Source organism: Seriola aureovittata, chromosome 11, assembly GCF_021018895.1.
Source record: "Seriola aureovittata isolate HTS-2021-v1 ecotype China chromosome 11, ASM2101889v1, whole genome shotgun sequence".
NCBI classification, from domain to species: domain Eukaryota; kingdom Metazoa; phylum Chordata; class Actinopteri; order Carangiformes; family Carangidae; genus Seriola; species Seriola aureovittata.
In genome coordinates, this window is record NC_079374.1 from 27,688,307 (window position 1) to 27,708,184 (window position 19,878).

At 41.7% G+C, this 19,878-nt stretch overlaps 1 protein-coding gene across 2 annotated transcripts; it reads right to left on the reverse strand.

The window, feature by feature from the left end:
• Positions 1-84: 84 nt before the first annotated feature.
• On the reverse strand, positions 85-19,856 carry wdr4 (WD repeat domain 4). Of its 2 annotated transcripts, none has more exons than XM_056389864.1 (11): positions 19,706-19,856; positions 17,393-17,458; positions 16,268-16,414; positions 16,014-16,170; positions 13,497-13,609; positions 12,122-12,182; positions 11,433-11,537; positions 3,071-3,135; positions 2,648-2,834; positions 1,397-1,466; positions 85-437 (listed from the first exon to the last, which is right to left on the reverse strand). In XM_056389864.1, the coding sequence occupies exons 1-11, from the start codon at positions 19,786-19,788 to the stop codon at positions 253-255; spliced, it is 1,239 nt and encodes a 412-aa protein (XP_056245839.1). In that variant the 5' UTR covers positions 19,789-19,856; the 3' UTR covers positions 85-252. The 2 variants fall into 2 exon arrangements, with proteins under 2 accessions (XP_056245839.1, XP_056245838.1); XM_056389863.1 differs by having other exon boundaries at positions 16,268-16,417.
• Positions 19,857-19,878: the final 22 nt, after the last annotated feature.

A 19,878-nucleotide genomic window follows, 5' to 3' on the forward strand; every position in this document is an offset into this window, starting at 1 on the left:
GTGGCCTTTACACATAGGAAGTGAAGAGCAGCCGTAAATGAGAGGAGAGGGGTAGGTTCACAAACAGCATTGTTCACTCTGTTCAGTTCAATGTTTATTCTGGAAAAATCTGGAAAACAAAATCAACAAAAATCAACATCTGCACAGTTCATGTGGTAAAGCACAGTCTCTCTCCAGGTGCTTCATCAGAGCACATGTTTAACTTAGATTCATCAACATAAAGGAAACATCTGTTTCTCTCAAAGTGTCTGTTCAGGTGGATGACAGAGCTCTGCCTCCTGACATCTTCTTCTTCTTCTTGTTCTTTGCTTCTTGTGTCATGGTCCTCTTCAGCTGCTGCTCCTCCAGCCTCTGCTGCTTCTTCTGCAGGTACACGGCCACATTGTCGAAACTGGACTTGTACAGATGCTCAGAGGTGCTGCTGCTCCGTGTGGAGGCTGGTGTGTTGGAGAAGAGCAGAAGGGGGGGTGGGGGGTGAATGTGGCATGTCAGAAAAAGTCTGACAACCACTAAACAGGTATGAGCTGAACTGTTCCAGGAAACAGGAAGTCTGTTGCCATGGATGAAAGAATGATGCTGTGAGCTACAACATGAGCCTGTGTTTGTTTACATTCTGGTATAGTAATTAAGCTTAGATATTAGAGGTTCCTGTTTGCTTTGTATAACTGAATGTACTTAACAACTCTGCACGCTCTTACAGAAATATGAGATAAAACCTAGATTAAATGTAGTCGACTGGTCAGCAGGTCTGCAGTCTGTCAGAGCTTGACCCTGTGGTGATGAGGTGAGGATTTGAAGATAAAGGTCTTTTTGTGGAGGTCAGAGGCGTTTTGAACTGGTGTACATAACATCACTCTCAGTCCTTCTCTACACCAGGAACAACATACAGCAACTGAAATACCACGGGGGAGTCTCTATAATTCATGAGAGGTGTCAGGTGTGAATCTGTTTGTTGGTTTATCAGTTTCAGGTACAGTGATTAAATCTGGTCTCTAGTGCGTTTTTTTCTCGTTGATCATATGTGAACATTTGAGAGCCATAACTTCACAGTAAGAATCACAGCCAATCACAGTTTACTTTCAATAGAAATGAGAAAAACATCATCTTCTGTTACTTTTCAGAGTAACAGAGGGGTCAGAGTCACACACTGCACTGGTCCTGATAAAACAGATGATCATGCACCAACACTCTGCTGTTTATCCTGTGTCAGCACAGGATGTTTGTGGGAGGTGCTGTGTGAGGTCATGTGACACAGCAGGTTACTTCTGTCTAGAGAGAGGCAGTGGGATGTGGATGAGAGCGATAGGACGCACAGATAAGAGGCTGTGGAGGTGTAGGTGTGTGTGTGTGTGTGTGTGTGTGTGTGTGTGTGTGTGTGTGTGTGTGTGTGACTCACCTTCAAGCGTCTCCCAGTGTGGCCTCAGGGCTTCAGTTACAGTTTTGGGTTCAGGGCTCACAGCTTCACACTGCAGGGAGCAAAGAGCAGAGAGCACACAGGTCAGAATCATAATGAGACAACCTGAGAGAGTTGACCAGTCAGTGCAGGGGGTTCAATCATGGACCAAAGTCTCTTTAAAAAAAAAGAGTTTTTTATTTTTAATAAATTAGAAAACGTTTCTAAGAGCATGTTTCATTTTGTCATTAAGTTCACTGAGTGTAGACTGATGGGAAATGACACTACAATCTACAACACAGTGAAGTGAAGGAGTCTGAAGCTGCTGCATGTGTTACAACTAAACAATGATGACAAATCATGTTTAAAATGCTATGAGTGTTAATTTAGTGATTAACCACTCAAGTTATAATCTGTAACTCTTCCTCATCAAAATGTCTAGAAACATCTAGACCTATGTTCTATATGTTGCTGATTTGTGTTCTTACATTCTCCCAAATGTTTCCATCAATTCTCAAACCAGTGAAATCTGTGATTTTAATCATGGTGACTTTTTATTGGTCATCTGTCAATGACATCATATCCTCTATGATCATGTGTCAGTGTGTTTGTCTGACAGAAGCTCAACATTGACTTTTATCTAGTTTTAAGTCACATACACTTTTTACACCTTGGTGGTTTTCAACTCTGGATCTGAAGTTATCAGAGAAACAACCTGAGTAAATGTTAGACAGCTCAGCTCCAACTCTTCCCTGACATCTCTGTCCTCTGTACAGTGTTGGCCAAATACTGACTTTAAATGTGAAACTGCTTTATTCAGTGTTTTTAACAGTTTTAACACTGATTGAACACTTGATTTCCTGAACCACTGACACAGGAATCCAAGCTGGGAGGAGCTTATGGTAATGGTGGTGAAGACAACAACATGTTTTAGTGATGTCACAGACAACAAATCTGGGATTCAACAAGTCACTCCTGTGGTCTCACAGCAACTCTCTCTCCCCTCACATCATTATCTGTATTATTATTGACTCTGTGTTCCAGTCTTAAGATGTAGATGAGTCTGACCACACTGTGCAACTACTGACTGTGTGTCCAACACAAACCCACACTTTCAAACCTGGCTGCAGTTACTCAGCCAACATATAGATTTTTAATCATCAGAATATGTTTTCATGTGTATCTGCTCATGTCTAACACCAACATTAAACCAAAAGCCAAAACCTAAATGTGTGTGAATGTGTCACACTGTACCTGCCAGGAGCCATTTGTGTGTGTGTAGACTTGGAGCGGAGCATCATCTGAGTCCATCAGCACCCAGAGCCGTCCCTCTGGGTCAAAGGTCATGTCCAGGGGACAGTGGGACAGGGACAGCCTGCTGTGTGGAACCAGCCTGTCTTCACTCCCTCGCTGCAGATAGAAGAACTGAACCGAGGACACTCTGAGGACATGGACACATGATCAGCTGATCACTTTCAGGAGGATTATCAGTTGTTTACAGGTACAGTTTCTCCTCCTCTCGCTCTGACCAACTTCAGGACTCAGTTACAGCTACAGGACACACTCCACAGCTTAGTGACCTCCAGTGACCTTACATCAAAATAGACTTTTAACCATCAGAGGCAAAAATATTTATATGAATTCCTGTACTTGCAGAGTCACATGACTCACACGCACCTCTCACACTGCACAGCGATGTGGCATCCATCAGGGGAACAGGTGATGCGGCTCACAGTTGGCGTCTGGTAAATAAACAACAAAAACAAGTGGTGGAGTCATCACAGTTTCATTTTATAAAACAGGTGAACTTTTACTGCAGATAATTAAAAACTACTAACTGTAAGTGACTGAAACCTTTATTCGTACACGAAGCTCACTGACAACACTTTAGTAGAGGTCTCTCTAAATATGCAATATGCAACACCTTAAAGCTGTTCTGACCAACAACTCTGTATGAACATGGATTAAATAATACTAATACTAATAATAATAACAATAATAATAGGCACCTTTTAAGGCACACAAGGACACCTTAAAATGCACAGTAAAAGATAAAAACTATTACAAGGCATAAAATACAGAATAAATTAGAATAAATGTAATTGTATGAAATAAATATGATTAGGCGCTGGTGCTGGAGTTAAAGAGAGTAAGCAAGTTGAAGAGGTGTGTTTTGAGGTGGGATCTGAAAACAGGAAGAGAATCAATATTACAGATGTCGTGTGGAAGGGAGTTCCAGAGTCAAGGGGCAACATAGCTGAAGGCTCCATACCCCATGGTAGTAAGATGGGCAGGAGGTACAGTGAGATTAGTGGAGGAGGAATATATAAGAGTACAGGCATGTGTGTAATTTTGGAGTAGATCAGAGAGATATGGAGGTGCTAGGTTGTGAAGTGACTTAAAAGTGAGGAGCAGAATCTTGAAATCAGTACAATGTCTTAGATAAAGCCAGTGAAGTTGCTGGAGAACAGGAGTAATATGTTCTATTGAAGGGGTCTGGTAATGATACGAACTGCTGCATTCTGAACCAGTTGGAGTTTATGGAGGAGTTTATGAGGAAGACCAGAGAGGATAGAGTTACAGTAATCAATGTGAGATGTTACTAAGAAATGTACAAGAATAGCAGTGCTGTGGGTGACTGACATAAGCGATTGATATTACGTAGATGGTTATTGATGTGTGCTTCAAAGTGCAAGGTGCTGTCAAGGATGACAGGCAAACTCTTAACCTTGAGGAAGGAAGAACTGTGACATTGTCAATATTTAAAGAGAAACTGTAGAGCTGGGTGTCACCAGCGTAACAGTGAAACTGAATTTCCTGAAAATGTGTGGGCCTAAGACAGAGCCATTGGTGGTAAAAGGGCAGAACTGTGATCTGAGATTCTTTAACTGAACAAAATGAGTGAGACGAGATAGATAGGATTTAAACCGGGTATGAGCGGTGCCAGTGATGCCAATAGATGATAACCTGTCTAGGAGAATATCATGGGAAATTGTATCAAAGGCTGACTCAGCTGCCATCAGCAGGTCATTTGTGATTACAGGTGCATCTCAATAAATTAGAATATCATGAAAAGTAAATTTATTTCAGTAATTCAAAAAGTGAAACTCGTATATTATATAGATTCATTACACACAGAGTGAAATATTTCAAGCCTTTATTTCTTTTAATTTTGATGATTATGGCTTACAGCTAATGAAAACCCAAAATTCAGTATCTCAGAAAATTAGAATATTGTGAAAAAGTTCAATATTGTAGACTCACGGTGCCACAGTCTAATCAGCTAATTAACTCAAAACACCTGCAAAGGTTTCCTGAGCCTTTAAATGGTCTCTCAGTCTGGTTCAGTAGACTACACAATCATGGGGAACACTGCTGACTTGACAGTTGTCCAGGAAACAGTCATTGACACCCTCCACAAGGAGGGTAAGCCACAAAAGGTCATTGCTAAAGAAGCTGGCTGTTCAGAGTGCTGTATCCAAGCATATTCATAGAAAGTTGAGTGGAAGGAAAAAGTGTGGTAGAAAAAGGTGCACAAGCAACAGGGATAACCGCAGCCTTGAGAGGATTGTGAAGCAAAGGCCATTCAAGAATTTGGGGGAGATTCACAAGGAGTGGACTGAGGCTGGAGTCAGTGCATCAAGAGCCACCACGCACAGACATATCCAGGAAGTGGGCTACAACTGTCGCATTCCTCATGTCAAGCCACTCCTGAACCACAGACAACATCAGAAGCATCTTACCTGGGCTAAGGAGAAAAAGGACTGGACTGTTGCTCAGTGGTCCAAAGTCCTGAAAGTAAATGCATTTCATTTGGAAATCAAGGTCCCAGAGTCTGGAGGAAGAATGGAGAGGCACAGAATCCAAGTTGCTTGAAGTCCAGTGTGAAGTTTCCACAGTCAGGCAGATGACATGGCTCCCCAAACCATCACTGTGTTGGTCCACTGTGTTTTATCAAGTCCAAAGTCAACGCAGCTGTCTACCAGGAAATTTTTAGAGCACTTCATGTTGCCTTCTGCTGACCAGCTTTATGGAGATGCTGATTTCATTTTCCAGCAGGACTTGGCACCTGCCCACACTGCCAAAAGTACCAATACCTGGTTTAATGACCATGGTATCACTGTGCTTGATTGGCCAGCAAACTCGCCTGACCTGAACCCCATAGAGAATCTATGGGATATTGTCAAGAGAAAGATGAGAGACACCAGACCCAACAATGCAGCCAAAGTGAAGGCCACCATCAAAGAAACCTGGGCTTCCATAACACCTCAGCAGTGCCACAGGCTGATTGCCTCCATGCCAAGCCGCATTGATGCAGTAATTCATGCAAAAGGATCCCCGACCAAGTATTGAGTGCATATACATAAACATACTTTTCAGTAGGCCAACATTTCTGTATTAAAAATCCTTTTTTTTATTGGTCTTATGTAATATTCAAATTTTCTGAGATACTGAATTTTGGGTTTTCATTAGCTGTAAGCCATAATCATCAAAATGAAAAGAAATAAAGGCAGTTGGGAGTTTGAAATTAGCCAGAGGAGAAAGAGGGGGGTCGTACAATGCTGGACAAGGTGAGCTGTGAACTGTATTTCCAGGTGAAGTCAATTGCTGGTGGATGTTATTGATTTTGGCATTGAAGAAGTCCATGTTACACTGAGCGATGCACAACATATGAGGTGGGATAGTATCAGGTGGCCGAAGGATGTTCTTTACAGTGGAAAAAAGTGCTCTTGTAATCCCTTTACCAGAAGTAATTAAGTCTGCATAATAAGCGTTTTTGATGTGGAGAGAGTGTGCTTATAATGATGTATGTGCTCAACGCCAAAAACTGCTGTTCATAAGTCCATGGAATTATGAACAGCATCCATCCATCCAGACGATGGTCTTTGGCTTTAAGATGGTGCAGTTCAGCAGTATACCTGGGGGCAGAATGGCTGAAGGAGACAGTCCGGGTTTTAAAGGAGCAATAAGGAGGCACTGTAGTCCATCACTGTGGAGGGGAAGTCAGGGGAAGATAAATTGCCTTTCTTGGGGAGATTATCAACACCAGCAGAGAAAGCAGGTATATTTATATTCTTAACGTTACGAAATGAGATTGTACGACATGGGTCCGGTCAAAGGTGGGCGATATGACGATATTAGATCGTGAAGGATTACAACGTGAAGACGATCTTTCAAACTGCAGAGATCGTGGGATCGTCTAGGGCACATTCTATAAATTTCAGTTCTATGCTGATGCACCGACGCACCAGACGTATTGACGTCGTCAACCTGACCGACCAATCATAGCGAATTACGGGCAGTGACGCACTTTCCTACCCGCCTCCTTGTTTATGTGTGTAGCGGTAGCACATGGAGAGCGATGGCTGAAAGCCAAACGGAGTTGGTCGCTAAAAAAAATTCCACCTCCATTATATGGAATTGGTTTGGATTTTCCGCAGCTGATCAAGCGCAAGCAAATGTAATTTGCAAAGTTTGCACAGAAACCGTTCGCACGTCGGGTGGTAACACGACGAACCTGAGAGCCAATGTTGTTGTTTACCTTAAACTTTTCGTTGTTTGCACATGCAGGCAAAACTGCGACTATTTGATATAAAATCTGTTAAGAAAGGTTCTTTGGTCTAAATTGTCTGTTTTTCTTTTTCCAATTTAAGATCGTGATAAAATCGAAATAGTGATTTTATTTTAAAAAAATCGTGATATGATATTTTTGCCATATCGCCCACCCCTAGGTCCGGTTCAGATATTGTTATGTTAACATTAAAAGACACTAGCTTGTGGTCGTATAAGGGTAAGTCAGATGCCATACAATCAAAAGTTGTGGCACCAGTGAGGTGAGATCGAGGATATGACCTTTACAGTGAGAAGTGATTGCTGTAAGCCAGTACTGTCAACCGGAGTTGAAAAAGTTCCGCGGATGTGTATTGGAGCATCGATGTCACTGGATGGAATTTGAGAAAGAGAGTACTCCAGGCTAACGTAATCCATAGAAGCAGTCTGTTAATCCGCATTGTTGCCAGTATGTAAGAGGCAGAAACAACAAGATGAGAGAGGCAGGGAAGTCAGCAACCAGGTATAACACAGGGAGCTTCACAGTCTGCAAAACCACCAGATTATTAGTTATCATTAAAACCAAACAAACAGAAAACTCTGGCAAGCATATGCAGAGTTAACTACTGCTAATTTGACTAAAAGAACAGCAGTGAGACAAGTAGAAACCCAGAGAGCAGTGGCAGACAGGTTGTGCCATCATTCACTGACCGGAAGGACTGATTTGGAATATAATATCAATGGGTTAAATCCTAATCCACAGATCATCATTTCCTGACTCTGCAGCTACCTCAGCATGTTTCAGCTCCTTGTTCTGGTTTAATGAATTTCTTCTCAATAACAATCAGTCTTGAAAGTTAAGAACATTTTCATGTTTCTGTGGACATTTCTACACAAACTTCACACAGCAGAGCTCAAGACCACATGCATGCTATCAAGATCTTAACAGTGGCTGTCTGTGCTGCTGAAGATGATTCACACTTGTTATGGCCCCAGCTGCCAAACAGTGATAAACTTTGTTAGAGGTTTTTAGTGAGGTGCCAATGTTGTGTGTGGGGGACTGGGCCACGTTTAGGTAAAACTCTCTCAGTTAGTCAGTGTCACTAGGCTGCTTTTTGCCTGTTTCCTTTGTATTTAGTGCAGATCACATAGAGAGGTTTGATATTTCCTTTAGAAAGTCATCAGTCAATCAACCTGAAGATTAACTTGTTTCGAGATCAACGTCTCATTTACTGCTGTGGAGATGGAGGGGAAACTATTTACAAGGCAATGACAGTTGATGTTTCCATGAATAAACTGCTGAAGAATGTAGAGGAGGAGACACCCATTCATCTACTCTGGACTTCTACAGTCACTCTGAGGACATCTGATCTCCCTTTTTATGGAAGCCCAAACTAGAATGGCACTCAGTGGAGCGCATACCTCTGCCAAGGCCACACAAACCTACATCTGCACCAAACTCTACAAACTCATACATGTCAACACTATAAATGTCGGATTTTTTACATAAAAATCCAAACATTATTTCCTGAGAAACTTGTAAATGTCACGTCAATTAATGTTCTATCTCTCAATTTTTAGAAAAAGTGAAAAAAAATCCTGCATACATACAACAAAATAATGATTTATCTGTTACTGAGATTATAATCCACAAGCTTAAAAATGCTTAAAGGTTGTTTTAATATATAATTGTGGTAATTAGCAACACTAGATTTTGTTGAGTCTTTGGTCAGTGTTACTGTGAATCAGCCTAACGTTTAATACATGTGTCAAAGAGTCGTTAATTGGATGTCACTTGATTGTACTTTTAATGATTTAATGTTAATAGGCTAAATTACATTTGTTGGTATCTATTCAGTGTTCTTACCATAATGTTTTATTGATACTGGCTTACAGAGCCACAAGTGTTATTGCTGCCTCTTTTTGCCTATTAAGGAGTTATACCAAAAAAGTTATCAGTGCTGTGCATGATTTTCCACACTGCTCCTGCACACAGTGGTCTGTATCGTCAAGATATATATGGGACCTTAGGAAGTCAATGATCATTAAGCCAACCACCTGCCAGCTCCTGTATATAATTGACCTGCACTGACCTCCATGCTTTGATGAAGGTCACTAGACTCAAACATTACTTTGCTGACGTGGTGGAATTAAGAGGTGAAACTGAAATCAGTCAGTTTTGTCCTGAAGCTCTGTATGTTTTGCCTTTCACCTTTGTTAATCAATGTTGAAATCATATGACTTTAATTTAGCACTAACAACAAACAGACTGGGAAGGTGCATCCAGTGTCAATCTCAAAGACTGAAATAACTGTTCAGTCACCGTCTGTCATCGAATGAGGTTACACCATGGTAACTGAGCCCATGACCCACTGATGAAATTATGTAAGGCTCCTGGCATTTTACATCTTTATAAACTGGATGTCTGCAAAATCACAAGGAACATGAGTCACAAAGTTAGTGGCCTTAAGGAGGAGTTCATTGTGGCTCGCACGCGGGAAGCTCTCCAGTATAGGGACTCCAGGGATGCTAAAGTGTCAACGGCCGGCATTGAGGTGAGGACAGGAAGGAAATGGAGAGCAGAGAAGGAAGTGGAGGTGGCGGAGTCACGCCTGAGACAGAAGGTGCTGGTGGGCAACATTGCGACCGGCAGAGCAGGCTTGGGCTACTTCCAAAGGACCCGGGTCAGCAATGTCCAGGGAAAGGAGAAACACCATCTTCTCCTGGAACAGGTCCAAGAAGGGGTGGAAGAAGAGCACGTGAGCAAAGCAGTAGGGCTCCGGCAGCAGGGAGCATGGACCAAGTCTTGCAGGCGGATTTCAGTCACGTCCGGTCCCTGGTGCAGGCAGTTTATGATGCCCTGCCAAGCCCAGCAAACCTCCATGTCTGGGGAAAGAGCGATACACCCTCATGCCCGCTTTACTCTGGAAGAGGCACACTGGAACATCTCCTCAGCGGCTGCCCAAAGGCCCTGGCAGATGGCGACACGACCAGGTGCTCAGGGCAGTTGCAGAGAGTGTATCTTCAGCCATTAACACCAGCAAACATCACCGCCCACCGAAAAACGCAGTCACCTACATCAAAGCTGGGGAGAAACCACAGGCTCGGTCAAGACAAACAACAGGCCTTCTCCATACAGCCCGTGATTGGCAGTTGCAGGCTGACTTGGGAAAGCGGCTGATATTCCCACAGAATATTGCAACAACCTTGCTCCGTCCGGACATGATCATCACCTCTGAGGATACGAAACACCTGATCATGCTGGAATTAACAGTGCCCTGGGAAGAGCGCATAGATAAAGCCAATGAGAGGAAATGTGCTAAGTACCAGGAACTAGTGGAGCAGTCAAGGGGAAGAGGCTGGAAAACTTTCTATGAGCCCATAGAGGTCGGCTGCAGAGGATTCGCAAGACACTCATTCTGCAAGGTCCTCACTTGGCTAGGCATCACAGGAGCAGAAAAGAAGAGGGCTATAAAATCCGCCAGTGAAGCCGCAGAGAAAGCCACTAGGTGGCTTTGGTTGAAAAGGGCTGATCCGTGGGTAGCTGCTGGGACGCAAGTTGGGGTCTGATCAGCCCCGGCTGGGTCGCCTGGGCGAGGGCATATGTTGTAAGACCTGAAACGCCTGATGACCTCGGGTTCACAACACTGATGATGCGTCCCAGAGTGCATCCCGGAGATGTTTCTTGAATAATGATGTGTGTTCACCACTCAGGAGGTCTGCCAAAACTGTAATTACCATGTCTGACAATAGGTGTCACTAAACATAACAAAACAGAGATCTTGGAAACTGCTACTTTACTCTCTTATATTAGTATAACACACAATACAGAAATCACCTGTTCAACATAATTCGAAAAAAGCAGTACAGCCCAGAGGCAGCGGTGGAGGTGGACTGTAATGTCCACAGTAACCAGCAGGTGTCACCAGGTCCACGAGCCACACATTTCACACCCACTTATTTATCCTCACTCCACTCTCATCACACTGGGTTGATTTTTTCAGACCAGTTTGCAGACAACAGAAACAAACCAAATTACTGCAATGACACAACTGGGCCTGTAGGGCCCTCCAAGACTTAAATAAATAATAATAAATTTTGTGTTTCAATAAACTGTAAACCCAGAAAGGTTATCATGAGCTAGTCCATAGTTGGACTGGCCAGCAGGAGCTCTGTAAGTGTCTGTCATTCAGGGTGTACAGAGGATGTGCCTGGACTGGGCTCTATGGCATGAAGCGATTAAGCTGTACAGCCTGTATTATTCATTTGTCACAAAGGATTTCACAATTAAAACCGTTGCAGTGGATCCTTTTATATACAGAATTATTTAATAATTAATTGAAGAAAATCTACAAAGTACACTTCATTTTGTCACTTTATAGTGTGAACACTCTTCATACTCATGTAAATGGAATCAGGACATGATGTGAGTCCTGTGTCTGTGTCCCTGGTACAGTTTGTGTCTATCAGGACGAACACACTAAGTTACCTTCTCTTTGTCAGGATCAGAGCTCGGTGTGTCTTCAAGCTCTCTGAGGTCCCAGCTTTGCAGCCTCCGGCCGGACTCATACTCCCACAGCTTCACGGTCCCATCCTGATAAACACAGACACACTTCACATCACACTGGCCCTCAGCTGGATGATGGTTCATCATGATGAAACCTCTGAGTGACCTCTGATATTAAGTTTAGACCTCCAGTAGATGTTTGATGTGTTTAAGTAGAAACTCTAATCATCCTTTTTCTTTGGTTTTCACAGTTTAAAAAGTCTTGTTTTATTGGGTCATCAGTTTGAGTTTCACCCTTAATAACACAAATATCTATGTGGCAAGAACAGAGAAAAATGTTAACACTGATGCACTCCCATATTTTTGAGTAATCATATGATGAGGAAATTACAGGTCTTTGTAAAAACCCCAAGAAGCCCATGAGCAGAGAATAAACAGTCAGTTGATTATTGTTTCTTGTGCAGATAAAGTGACAGTAGCAAGAAGCATGTTGAACAATTCAACTAAAAATCAGCAGCTGGAAATTCATTCAAAATGTCAACTGGCTATTGACTAAAATGGAGATGTAGCTCTGAAAATTCATAGGTGGTGTGTGTGTGGTGTGTGTGTGTGTGTGGTGTGTGTGTGTGTGTGTGTGTGTGTGTGTGTGTGTGTGTGTTAATGTAAGTTACCCCTGATCCAGACAGCAGGCAGTGGGACTGAGCTGATGGGACCAGCAGAGCACTGACAAACCTGAGAGAAAACAGGAAGAGTAATGATAGACTTAAACCTCACACCTCCTGGAAACAATGAGCAACAGTTAGATGTGGTTTCCAACAGAACAAGCCTGTGTTCTAGGACTCCAGTTCAACTCCAGTCCTGATTTTCAGGACTCATGACTCCACCTGGACTCAAGCACTGATGACTCAGACTCAGACTCAGATTTGGAAGTTGGAGACGAGAGAGGCCTTAAGAATTGTAGATATAAGATAACGATAGCTACATTAATACTGTAACATTATTCAATCTGAATTATTCAAAAACACTGTTCACAAGTAGTGAGTGAGTGAGTGAGTGAGTGAGTGAGTGAGTGAGTGAGTGAGTGAGTGAGTGAGTGAGTGAGTGAGTGAGTGAGTGAGTGAGTGAGTGAGTGAGTGAGTGAGTGAGTGTGTGTGTGTGTGTGTGTGTGTGTGTGTGTGTGGTGTGTGTGTGTGTGTGTCACACAGTGAGACTGATGCAGGTTTTTATAACTACCAGACTGGACCACTGTAGTGCTGCACTACTTTCTAGTCTACTGAAGACCACCATAAACCAGATAGTTAGTCAGCTGTTAGCTATTCTATTGATTTTCAAGTTATTTATTAGTCTATAAAACAGATAACTTTAATCCATGAACCACACAGACCTGTATCCTCTGGTCCTTCTCACCTGACTCTTTAAAAAACACTGAACTAAACCTGTGGAGATGATTTCAGCTGCTCAGAGGATCTGAGACGAGCTGGAATTATTTTTAAACTAGAGCTAATCCGAACTATTGGTTGGCCCATTTCATCACAGATATATTGGTATCGGCGCATATATTCTCTGATATGCACTGATATGAATATTTTTATTAAGAAGCAATAATGCAGTGGAAATGCTCGGGTAAAGTCAAGTTATATAGGCAGCATTTTATTTATATTTGATCTTTTACTTCCATTCAAGTGAAATATATATATGTATTTGTTCTTATGTTTTTTATTTATAGTTATTTATTTTTATAATTATTTTATTTAATTCCCAGTGCACTGATGTCATTTTGGACCATCAAGTTTATTGTTAGTGTCAAATATCCTGCTTTCATTACATATCTTTTTCACAAGTGTTATATTTCGTAATGTTTAATAATTAAATTTGTTTTTGTTGTGTATCTTGTGTATTAGTCTCTCAGTCTATTTTCACCGTCCTGTGTTTGTCATTTGTAAAGCACTTTAAGTTACGACTGTTGTTCAGATTGATTGTCCAGCAGGACTGTAGTACACCTGCCCAGACACACAGTGTTACAACAGCTAAAGTCCAGTTACTCACTGCTGGTGTCCCAAGCAGAAGGACTGGATGTTGTATGGAGACCTGAGGTGGCTCACTCTGATCTTCTCATCGCGGTCGGCTGTGATGATGTACCTGTTGTCAGGTGACATGGTCTGAAAGAGCAGAGGGCAGTGAGCATTCAGTCACTCAGTTCAGGTAGACACACAGTCTGAAAAACACCACACTGAGTTCAGGGGGATGGGAGGGTTTGTCTTTGGGAACAGCTGTTTGTGTCACTTTTGTTTGGGGTGGGGTGTCCTGAGCCAGCAGAGTCCTGAGGATCTGAGCAGCAATTTAACAACACAACTATGAGCAAACCACCGAAGAGCTCTAAAGGTGATCAGTTCTATAACTCACTGCTGACCAGTCAACAGAGACTGAAACAGGAGTGATGTGGTCTGATCTTCAGCAGCTGGGGTTTGAGCCAGCTGAAGTTGTGAGATGGTTTTCCTGCCTCCAGGTAAAGAACGTACATGAGACACAGTTTCTGTTTGTACTGATCTGTCCTGCAATATCAAAAAAGATCTGCTCTGATCTGCTCTGTGTGGGGATTAAACCTTTTTCTACTAAAGGATACTGACAGTCCACTAACGCAGTGATAACCACTTCCTATAACTTCTTCACAATATAAGCATACTTCCAGTTGGCTAGTGGAACACTTGTATTGTGAAGAGCAACAACAGGAACAAGTTTGATTGGATTAAAGTGGACCAGTCAGGTCTAATGGAAAAACCTAATTTTAAAAAGAATTATATGGGGGACATAGATTCACAAAAACACAGTAATGCTGATTATAATCTATATCAAAATGTGATCAACGTCAGTGTGACAGAGCTGGATGGTTCAGTCCTGTGCCTGGAAACGGTTTGACACTTATGTCACGTCTACACAACAGACAACAGACTCGGTTGTGTTTCAGTCAGTACAGCTGCTTTCTACTGCTCTACACACATGACTAAAGTGACTGTATGTTGGGTTCATGGGTGACCTACACTCCAGTACTGTGCCTGAATGCATCCTGTGTTTACAGAGGGAGACAGAGGGACAGATCAACCTCAGACCCCTGAGATCTTCACTATGAAGCAGGATCTGAGGTTATCGAGGTAACTTCAGGTTAAACTCTGGGTTTTCAGTCCTATGACGGTGGTTTACTTGTTACCGGGGTAGTAGGTGAGGAGTTCAGCATCAGTTACCATGATGCTGAACTCCTCACCTGCTCCAGATCAGATCGCAACCTGTCAACAGCCAAACTACTGACCAATCGGATCACTGGAAAAACTGAGTCATGATTCCTACAGGATCCTGACAGGGACAAAAGAGTTTACAATAAAGTGATCAATAATGAAGATGTGTAGATATTTGCAGAGATCAGTGGATGTTTCGCTGTTTGAGTCTTTCCATGTGCTACTCTGGTTTTAAAACAGCCTCTAACAAACAGAGGAGGGTTTATTACATTAAATAACTACAAAATAACTATTAGAACTTCATTTGAACAGAACACAGATTCTTTAATCCGACAGGATTCCTGACAGTGATGAAGCTCTTACTCTCTTCTTCATCACTGCAGCTCAGAACAATATGAGGAGAAATAAAAACTAAACCAACAATGATCCACACACTGATCAATATTTCCATCATTATGAATGAACATTTCAGTCAGACTGACTCTTCAGACATCAGCGACTTCTCTCCTCTTCTTTCTCTCCTCTTTTCTTTCTCTCTGCAGCAGAAACAGTCTGACATTAACTTTAACTTTTATCTGCTTCACATGTTCATGACAGTTTGTTCATCATCAGGCTGAAGAGCAAAAATATTCAGTGAGAAACTTAATGATAATTCATGCTCTTATTTTCAAAATATCCTTAGTGTGACTTTAATAATTACAATTATTTCTAGAGTTTCTTTTTTATTCCAGTATTGTGATCACATTGTTTACATTTCACCTTGTTGAATTTCACTTTATGACATCACTATAACTGAACTTATCTGCCTTAACCAGATTTTAAACTGTTTCTCTGCAGGTCAGGTGTGACAGAAATACTGAACAGCTAAAGGTGACATCAGATCATGTGCAGATGATATTAGGCTGTAGGAGACATTTCTGTCAGCCCAATAAAACCATGTGATAAAGACTTTAATATACAACATGCTTACTGATGAAGATGTTTCTGAAGTTGTTTGTGTTTTGTCTATTTGCATGTGATTTCTTGAGATGCAGTGTGTTGAGCTCCCAGGGTCACCATAGAAAAGGGCCTATGACAGCAGGCTCTCTACCTCACTTCTTCAGGTGTTGCCAGACAACATGGCGTATAAAATGCTTTGTTTCAAACACAACCTTCATGAACTCTGTCCTCTTTGAACGGACACAAGATGTGGCTGAAAACTTTGGAAACATCAGAAAAGTGGACCAAATAAATCTATATGACTATTTTGGTGTGGAACATTTGACTAACACTGATTCTCAGTGGTCTGAATACATTTGTGGTGGGGTTGTTTATGCAGTGTGGTGTTTCCTACTACAGCCAGCAGCATGGACAGGTGACCCATCTTCAGCTCGCCCTCCCTCTGCGGCTCCTCCACTGAGAAGGAGTACACGTCTCCTGACTTGTCAGCCACCAGCAGCTCATCCTCAGCCTGGCTGAACACCAGGGAAGTGCACCTCCTCGCCACCCACCTGTAACACACACACACACACACACACTCATTATTAACATACTTCCTCATGTGTTAAATGCAGTAAGCCGTTGTGAGGACAGAGTTGTTAGTTGTACCTGATGCTGATGCACTTCCATGAAGGCTCACGGTGAAAGAGGACCAGCCTCTTGGTGTCATCAGTCAGTGCCAGCAGCTTTCCAGAGGGAGATACAGTGAAGGCAAGGACTCTGTCACTTCCTGTTTCCTCTGAGGCACAGCCATCACTGCTGACAAAGGAGACTACAGCTGTTACACTCTGTTCATTCTTCCTGTTCTTAGATTTGTTTCCTTATCCTGGTTTTGAGTGTGCATGTGTCGTGTTCCTGTAACAGCTTTTTATCTTTTGTCATACTTGTTTAAATTTTAAGTAGTAACAGCTGAACCCTGTCTGAACATGGTAGTAGACAGAGGTCTGGTCTGTTTTTTTCACTGTAGAATTACATCTTTCATTCAGCTACACAACTCCACAGCCCCAGTGTTTTCAGGGACCAGCTGATTGCATGGAGACCAGAACAGCAGACATCCATGCAGAGATCAGGAGGACACACAGAGGATGCCGATGAGGGATGGAGTGATGACGAAGGCTGAGGGAGAGAAGTGTATCTCTCTTCTATCATCATGGTTAATGTGAAATCACTGGTCAATAAGATCACTTTCATCGACGGCTTGGACAGACAGGATGGACCATTTTTGCAGCCCAGACATTGAACCATTAGCTGTAGGGCTAAATTCTCACTACATTACAAAGCAGCCTGGTGTGACATCATCCACTCTGTTACTGTGAGACTCAGATTCTGCTCCGCAGAACTTTCTTCATGATCTCTGTGTTCTTCAACTGAACAAGACTCGGCCCAGTTTCACTCATTGTGGACTGGACTACGAGAGGAGACCAGACCCTGGACCTGCTGCATGCTGATGTTACAGAGGTGTGGAGTTTCTACCTGACACATTCGCTTCCTGTGCATTCAGTATTTATGTGCATTATATGTATTTATAGTTTTTACCTATTGCTACTTCTTTCCCGACTGTGCATTGTGCAACTGTAACAAAGTAGTTTCTGATTCTGGAGACCAGAGAACTGTATGTGTCCGTATTGTTCTTTTTTTTGTCTTTTTTCCTTTTTTGTGGATTTTTCTCCTACTTTGCAAAACATGAACACTTCACATTTACTTGACAACCCAGACTCATCTGCTTGTTTGTACCTGTTGCTGTCCTGTGTGTTCTTGGGCTTCTTCTCAGCAGTGCTGCAGTCAAACACAAATGCTTCCCTGCAACAAAGAAGAGCTGATGTAATAAATCTGGATCAGTTCCTGCATGATGCCACTTTCATCTACTTTTTACTTTCAATTCATCTAGTTTGACATGAGCATAGTTCAGTTTACCTTTCAAACATGTATGAAAATAAAAACTTATTTCAACTGAGGTCCCTGTTGGTGTGGATTTTAATTCCTGCTTTTGCTAACAGTGTAAAGAAACTAACTCTGAACACTGGATTATTTTCTCATGTTGAATTCATCAGTAGAACACGATCACACATCACATCATATAAAACTCCAACTACAAACACTGGTGTGAATTTACACAGACAGGGTCCTTTATCGGTCTTCTTCAAGTGGAACTGTTTGAGGCTGTTGAAGCTATGACATGAGGAAAGAGAAAAGAGAATAGGCTACTACTCCTGATACATTACTCTAAAAGACTTGACTCTGATAATGTCTTTCTACACTCATTAACCGTTACTTATCTAGACAAGCAGAGCTACACGTTCTCTCTCATTCTCTCTCTTTCTCCTCTTTATTTCATAACTTCTGCTCAGATTAATTCTTGTATGGTTTTTATTTGGAATCCATTATAGTCAGGTGTGTAGAACCACCTTCTCTGTTGTGTTAGGTCAGTTCCAGTGGTTGTTAATCACCACCTCATTCCTGGTGGCATTATTTCAGTACATTTATTTGTTAGGTGTTCAGCTGGTTTACAGGTGTAACTCTTCCTGAGGTTTTTTTTTTTCTCTATGGATTTTACATTTCCTCTCTTTATGTCATGTCTTGAATGTCAGCAGGGAAAGCAGACTTTTTGGTGTGAGATCTGATGTTATTTTACTTCAAAACCTCATTTATTATATCTTTATATTAAAACACAGGGGGGTAACAGACGCCCTCCTAGGATAAACAAGCTTCACAGAGCTGTAACCTGGTCCCGCTGCCCTGCAGCTTTCTTTCACTGATGCACAGCATTTTCTTCAAAACTGGCGCAAAACAATTCATCTGCTGTGACAGAAGTTTCACTTTAAAATCAACAATTGATCTGTTTTTATTTTTCAATTTCTTCCTTCAGTTTGTGAATCATTTTTATGGACCTAAACAAATAATTCTGGAATCATCTGCTACCCAGGAGATCTGTGAGGATAATGGAAATACGAACAATTCTCTTTTAAATGATGATTCATTCAATGATACCACTAAAACAAGAGCAGAGGAACTCCTCGGTGACGGCTTAAACAATAACTACAGGGAAAATTTAAGGTAAGATATGATGTTATTAAAAGTAAGGAATTGAAGAGAGAATAAAATATTCAAGAAGCTGACCTGATGCACAAACTTAACCATCAACTGACAAAAGCAAGACGAACTGAATTGAAGGACATGCAGCTACAGCTGGATCACATCTGTCTATTTGTGGAAAAGGAGCATTCTAAAGCCAAGGTGACTTGAGGAAGGAAAAAAGAAATACAAATGAATTTTTTGCTCTAGAGAAAACAAACTTTAAAAAGGAAATCATTAACTGTCCTTAATAGTGGTGGAGCTCCTCTCGAAGATCCAGATACAATTTCTGATTTTATTACTGCTTTTTATGAAAAAAATAATATAAATCAAAATGTAATGAAAAAGATTGATCTAGTTTCCTTGATAAAATTCCCACTGACACCCCTTCAGTTGATGAAGAATTTAAATCTACATGTGACTCTGACTTGTCAGCTGTTTTCAATGAAGAGAGGCAGATCTTCAGGGATCAGTCGTCTATCTGTTGAATTTAAATAACTTTTGAGAACTTATTCAAAATCCATCGATCTGTACAATATTTATATGTGTGTGGGAAATATTTATGTAATGTAAGACTGATCTTAGTGCTCTCTCATTCGTGCTAACCCAGATACTTCCTGATTTATATCATCATTTTGATATATTTTAGACTTCTGTACTTTGTTAGACAAAGTTATTGTACAGCCAAGACCCAAGTTTTAGTCTTCTTAGGGCATCAGGAGTCCTCTTTCTTTGACTATAACCACATCAGTTTGTTGATGATTGATGGAGACAGCATCAATATGAGATCAATTATGATGATGATCACACACTTCTTCAGACTTTTGTACAGTTCTCTAAATGATAAAAACCTGGAAATCAACGCAGACGTATCTCAGCACAGTGCTAACGTCAGACCGACAGTTAGCTAATACTGCTAGCAGCTAAGCTAACATGACTCAGGAACAGCTGAGGAAACTGTTGTAAAGATCAAACCTGCTCTGTTTGATGTGAACGGCTACTAGCTTCTTGTCGCAGGTGAGAATGAACCAGTCTCCACAGAAACCGACGGCAGCCATGACTGTTGTGAGCAGCAACACGCGACGATAGGCCCCCACGCGGAGAGGAGAGACGTATTTTGTCGCGCGTTAGTTACGTCACCTACCACG

Coding starts and splice junctions, on each gene's coding strand:
- wdr4 (XM_056389863.1), bottom strand. CDS start 19,788: ATGGCTGCCGTCGGTTTCTGTGGAGACTGGTTCATTCTCACCTGCGAC. Junction 12,183..13,496: donor TTCTGCTTGGGACACCAGCA/GTGAGTAACTGG, acceptor GTTTTCTCTCAG/GTTTGTCAGTGCTCTGCTGG. Junction 11,538..12,121: donor GCCTGCTGTCTGGATCAGGG/GTAACTTACATT, acceptor TGTGTTTATCAG/GATGGGACCGTGAAGCTGTG.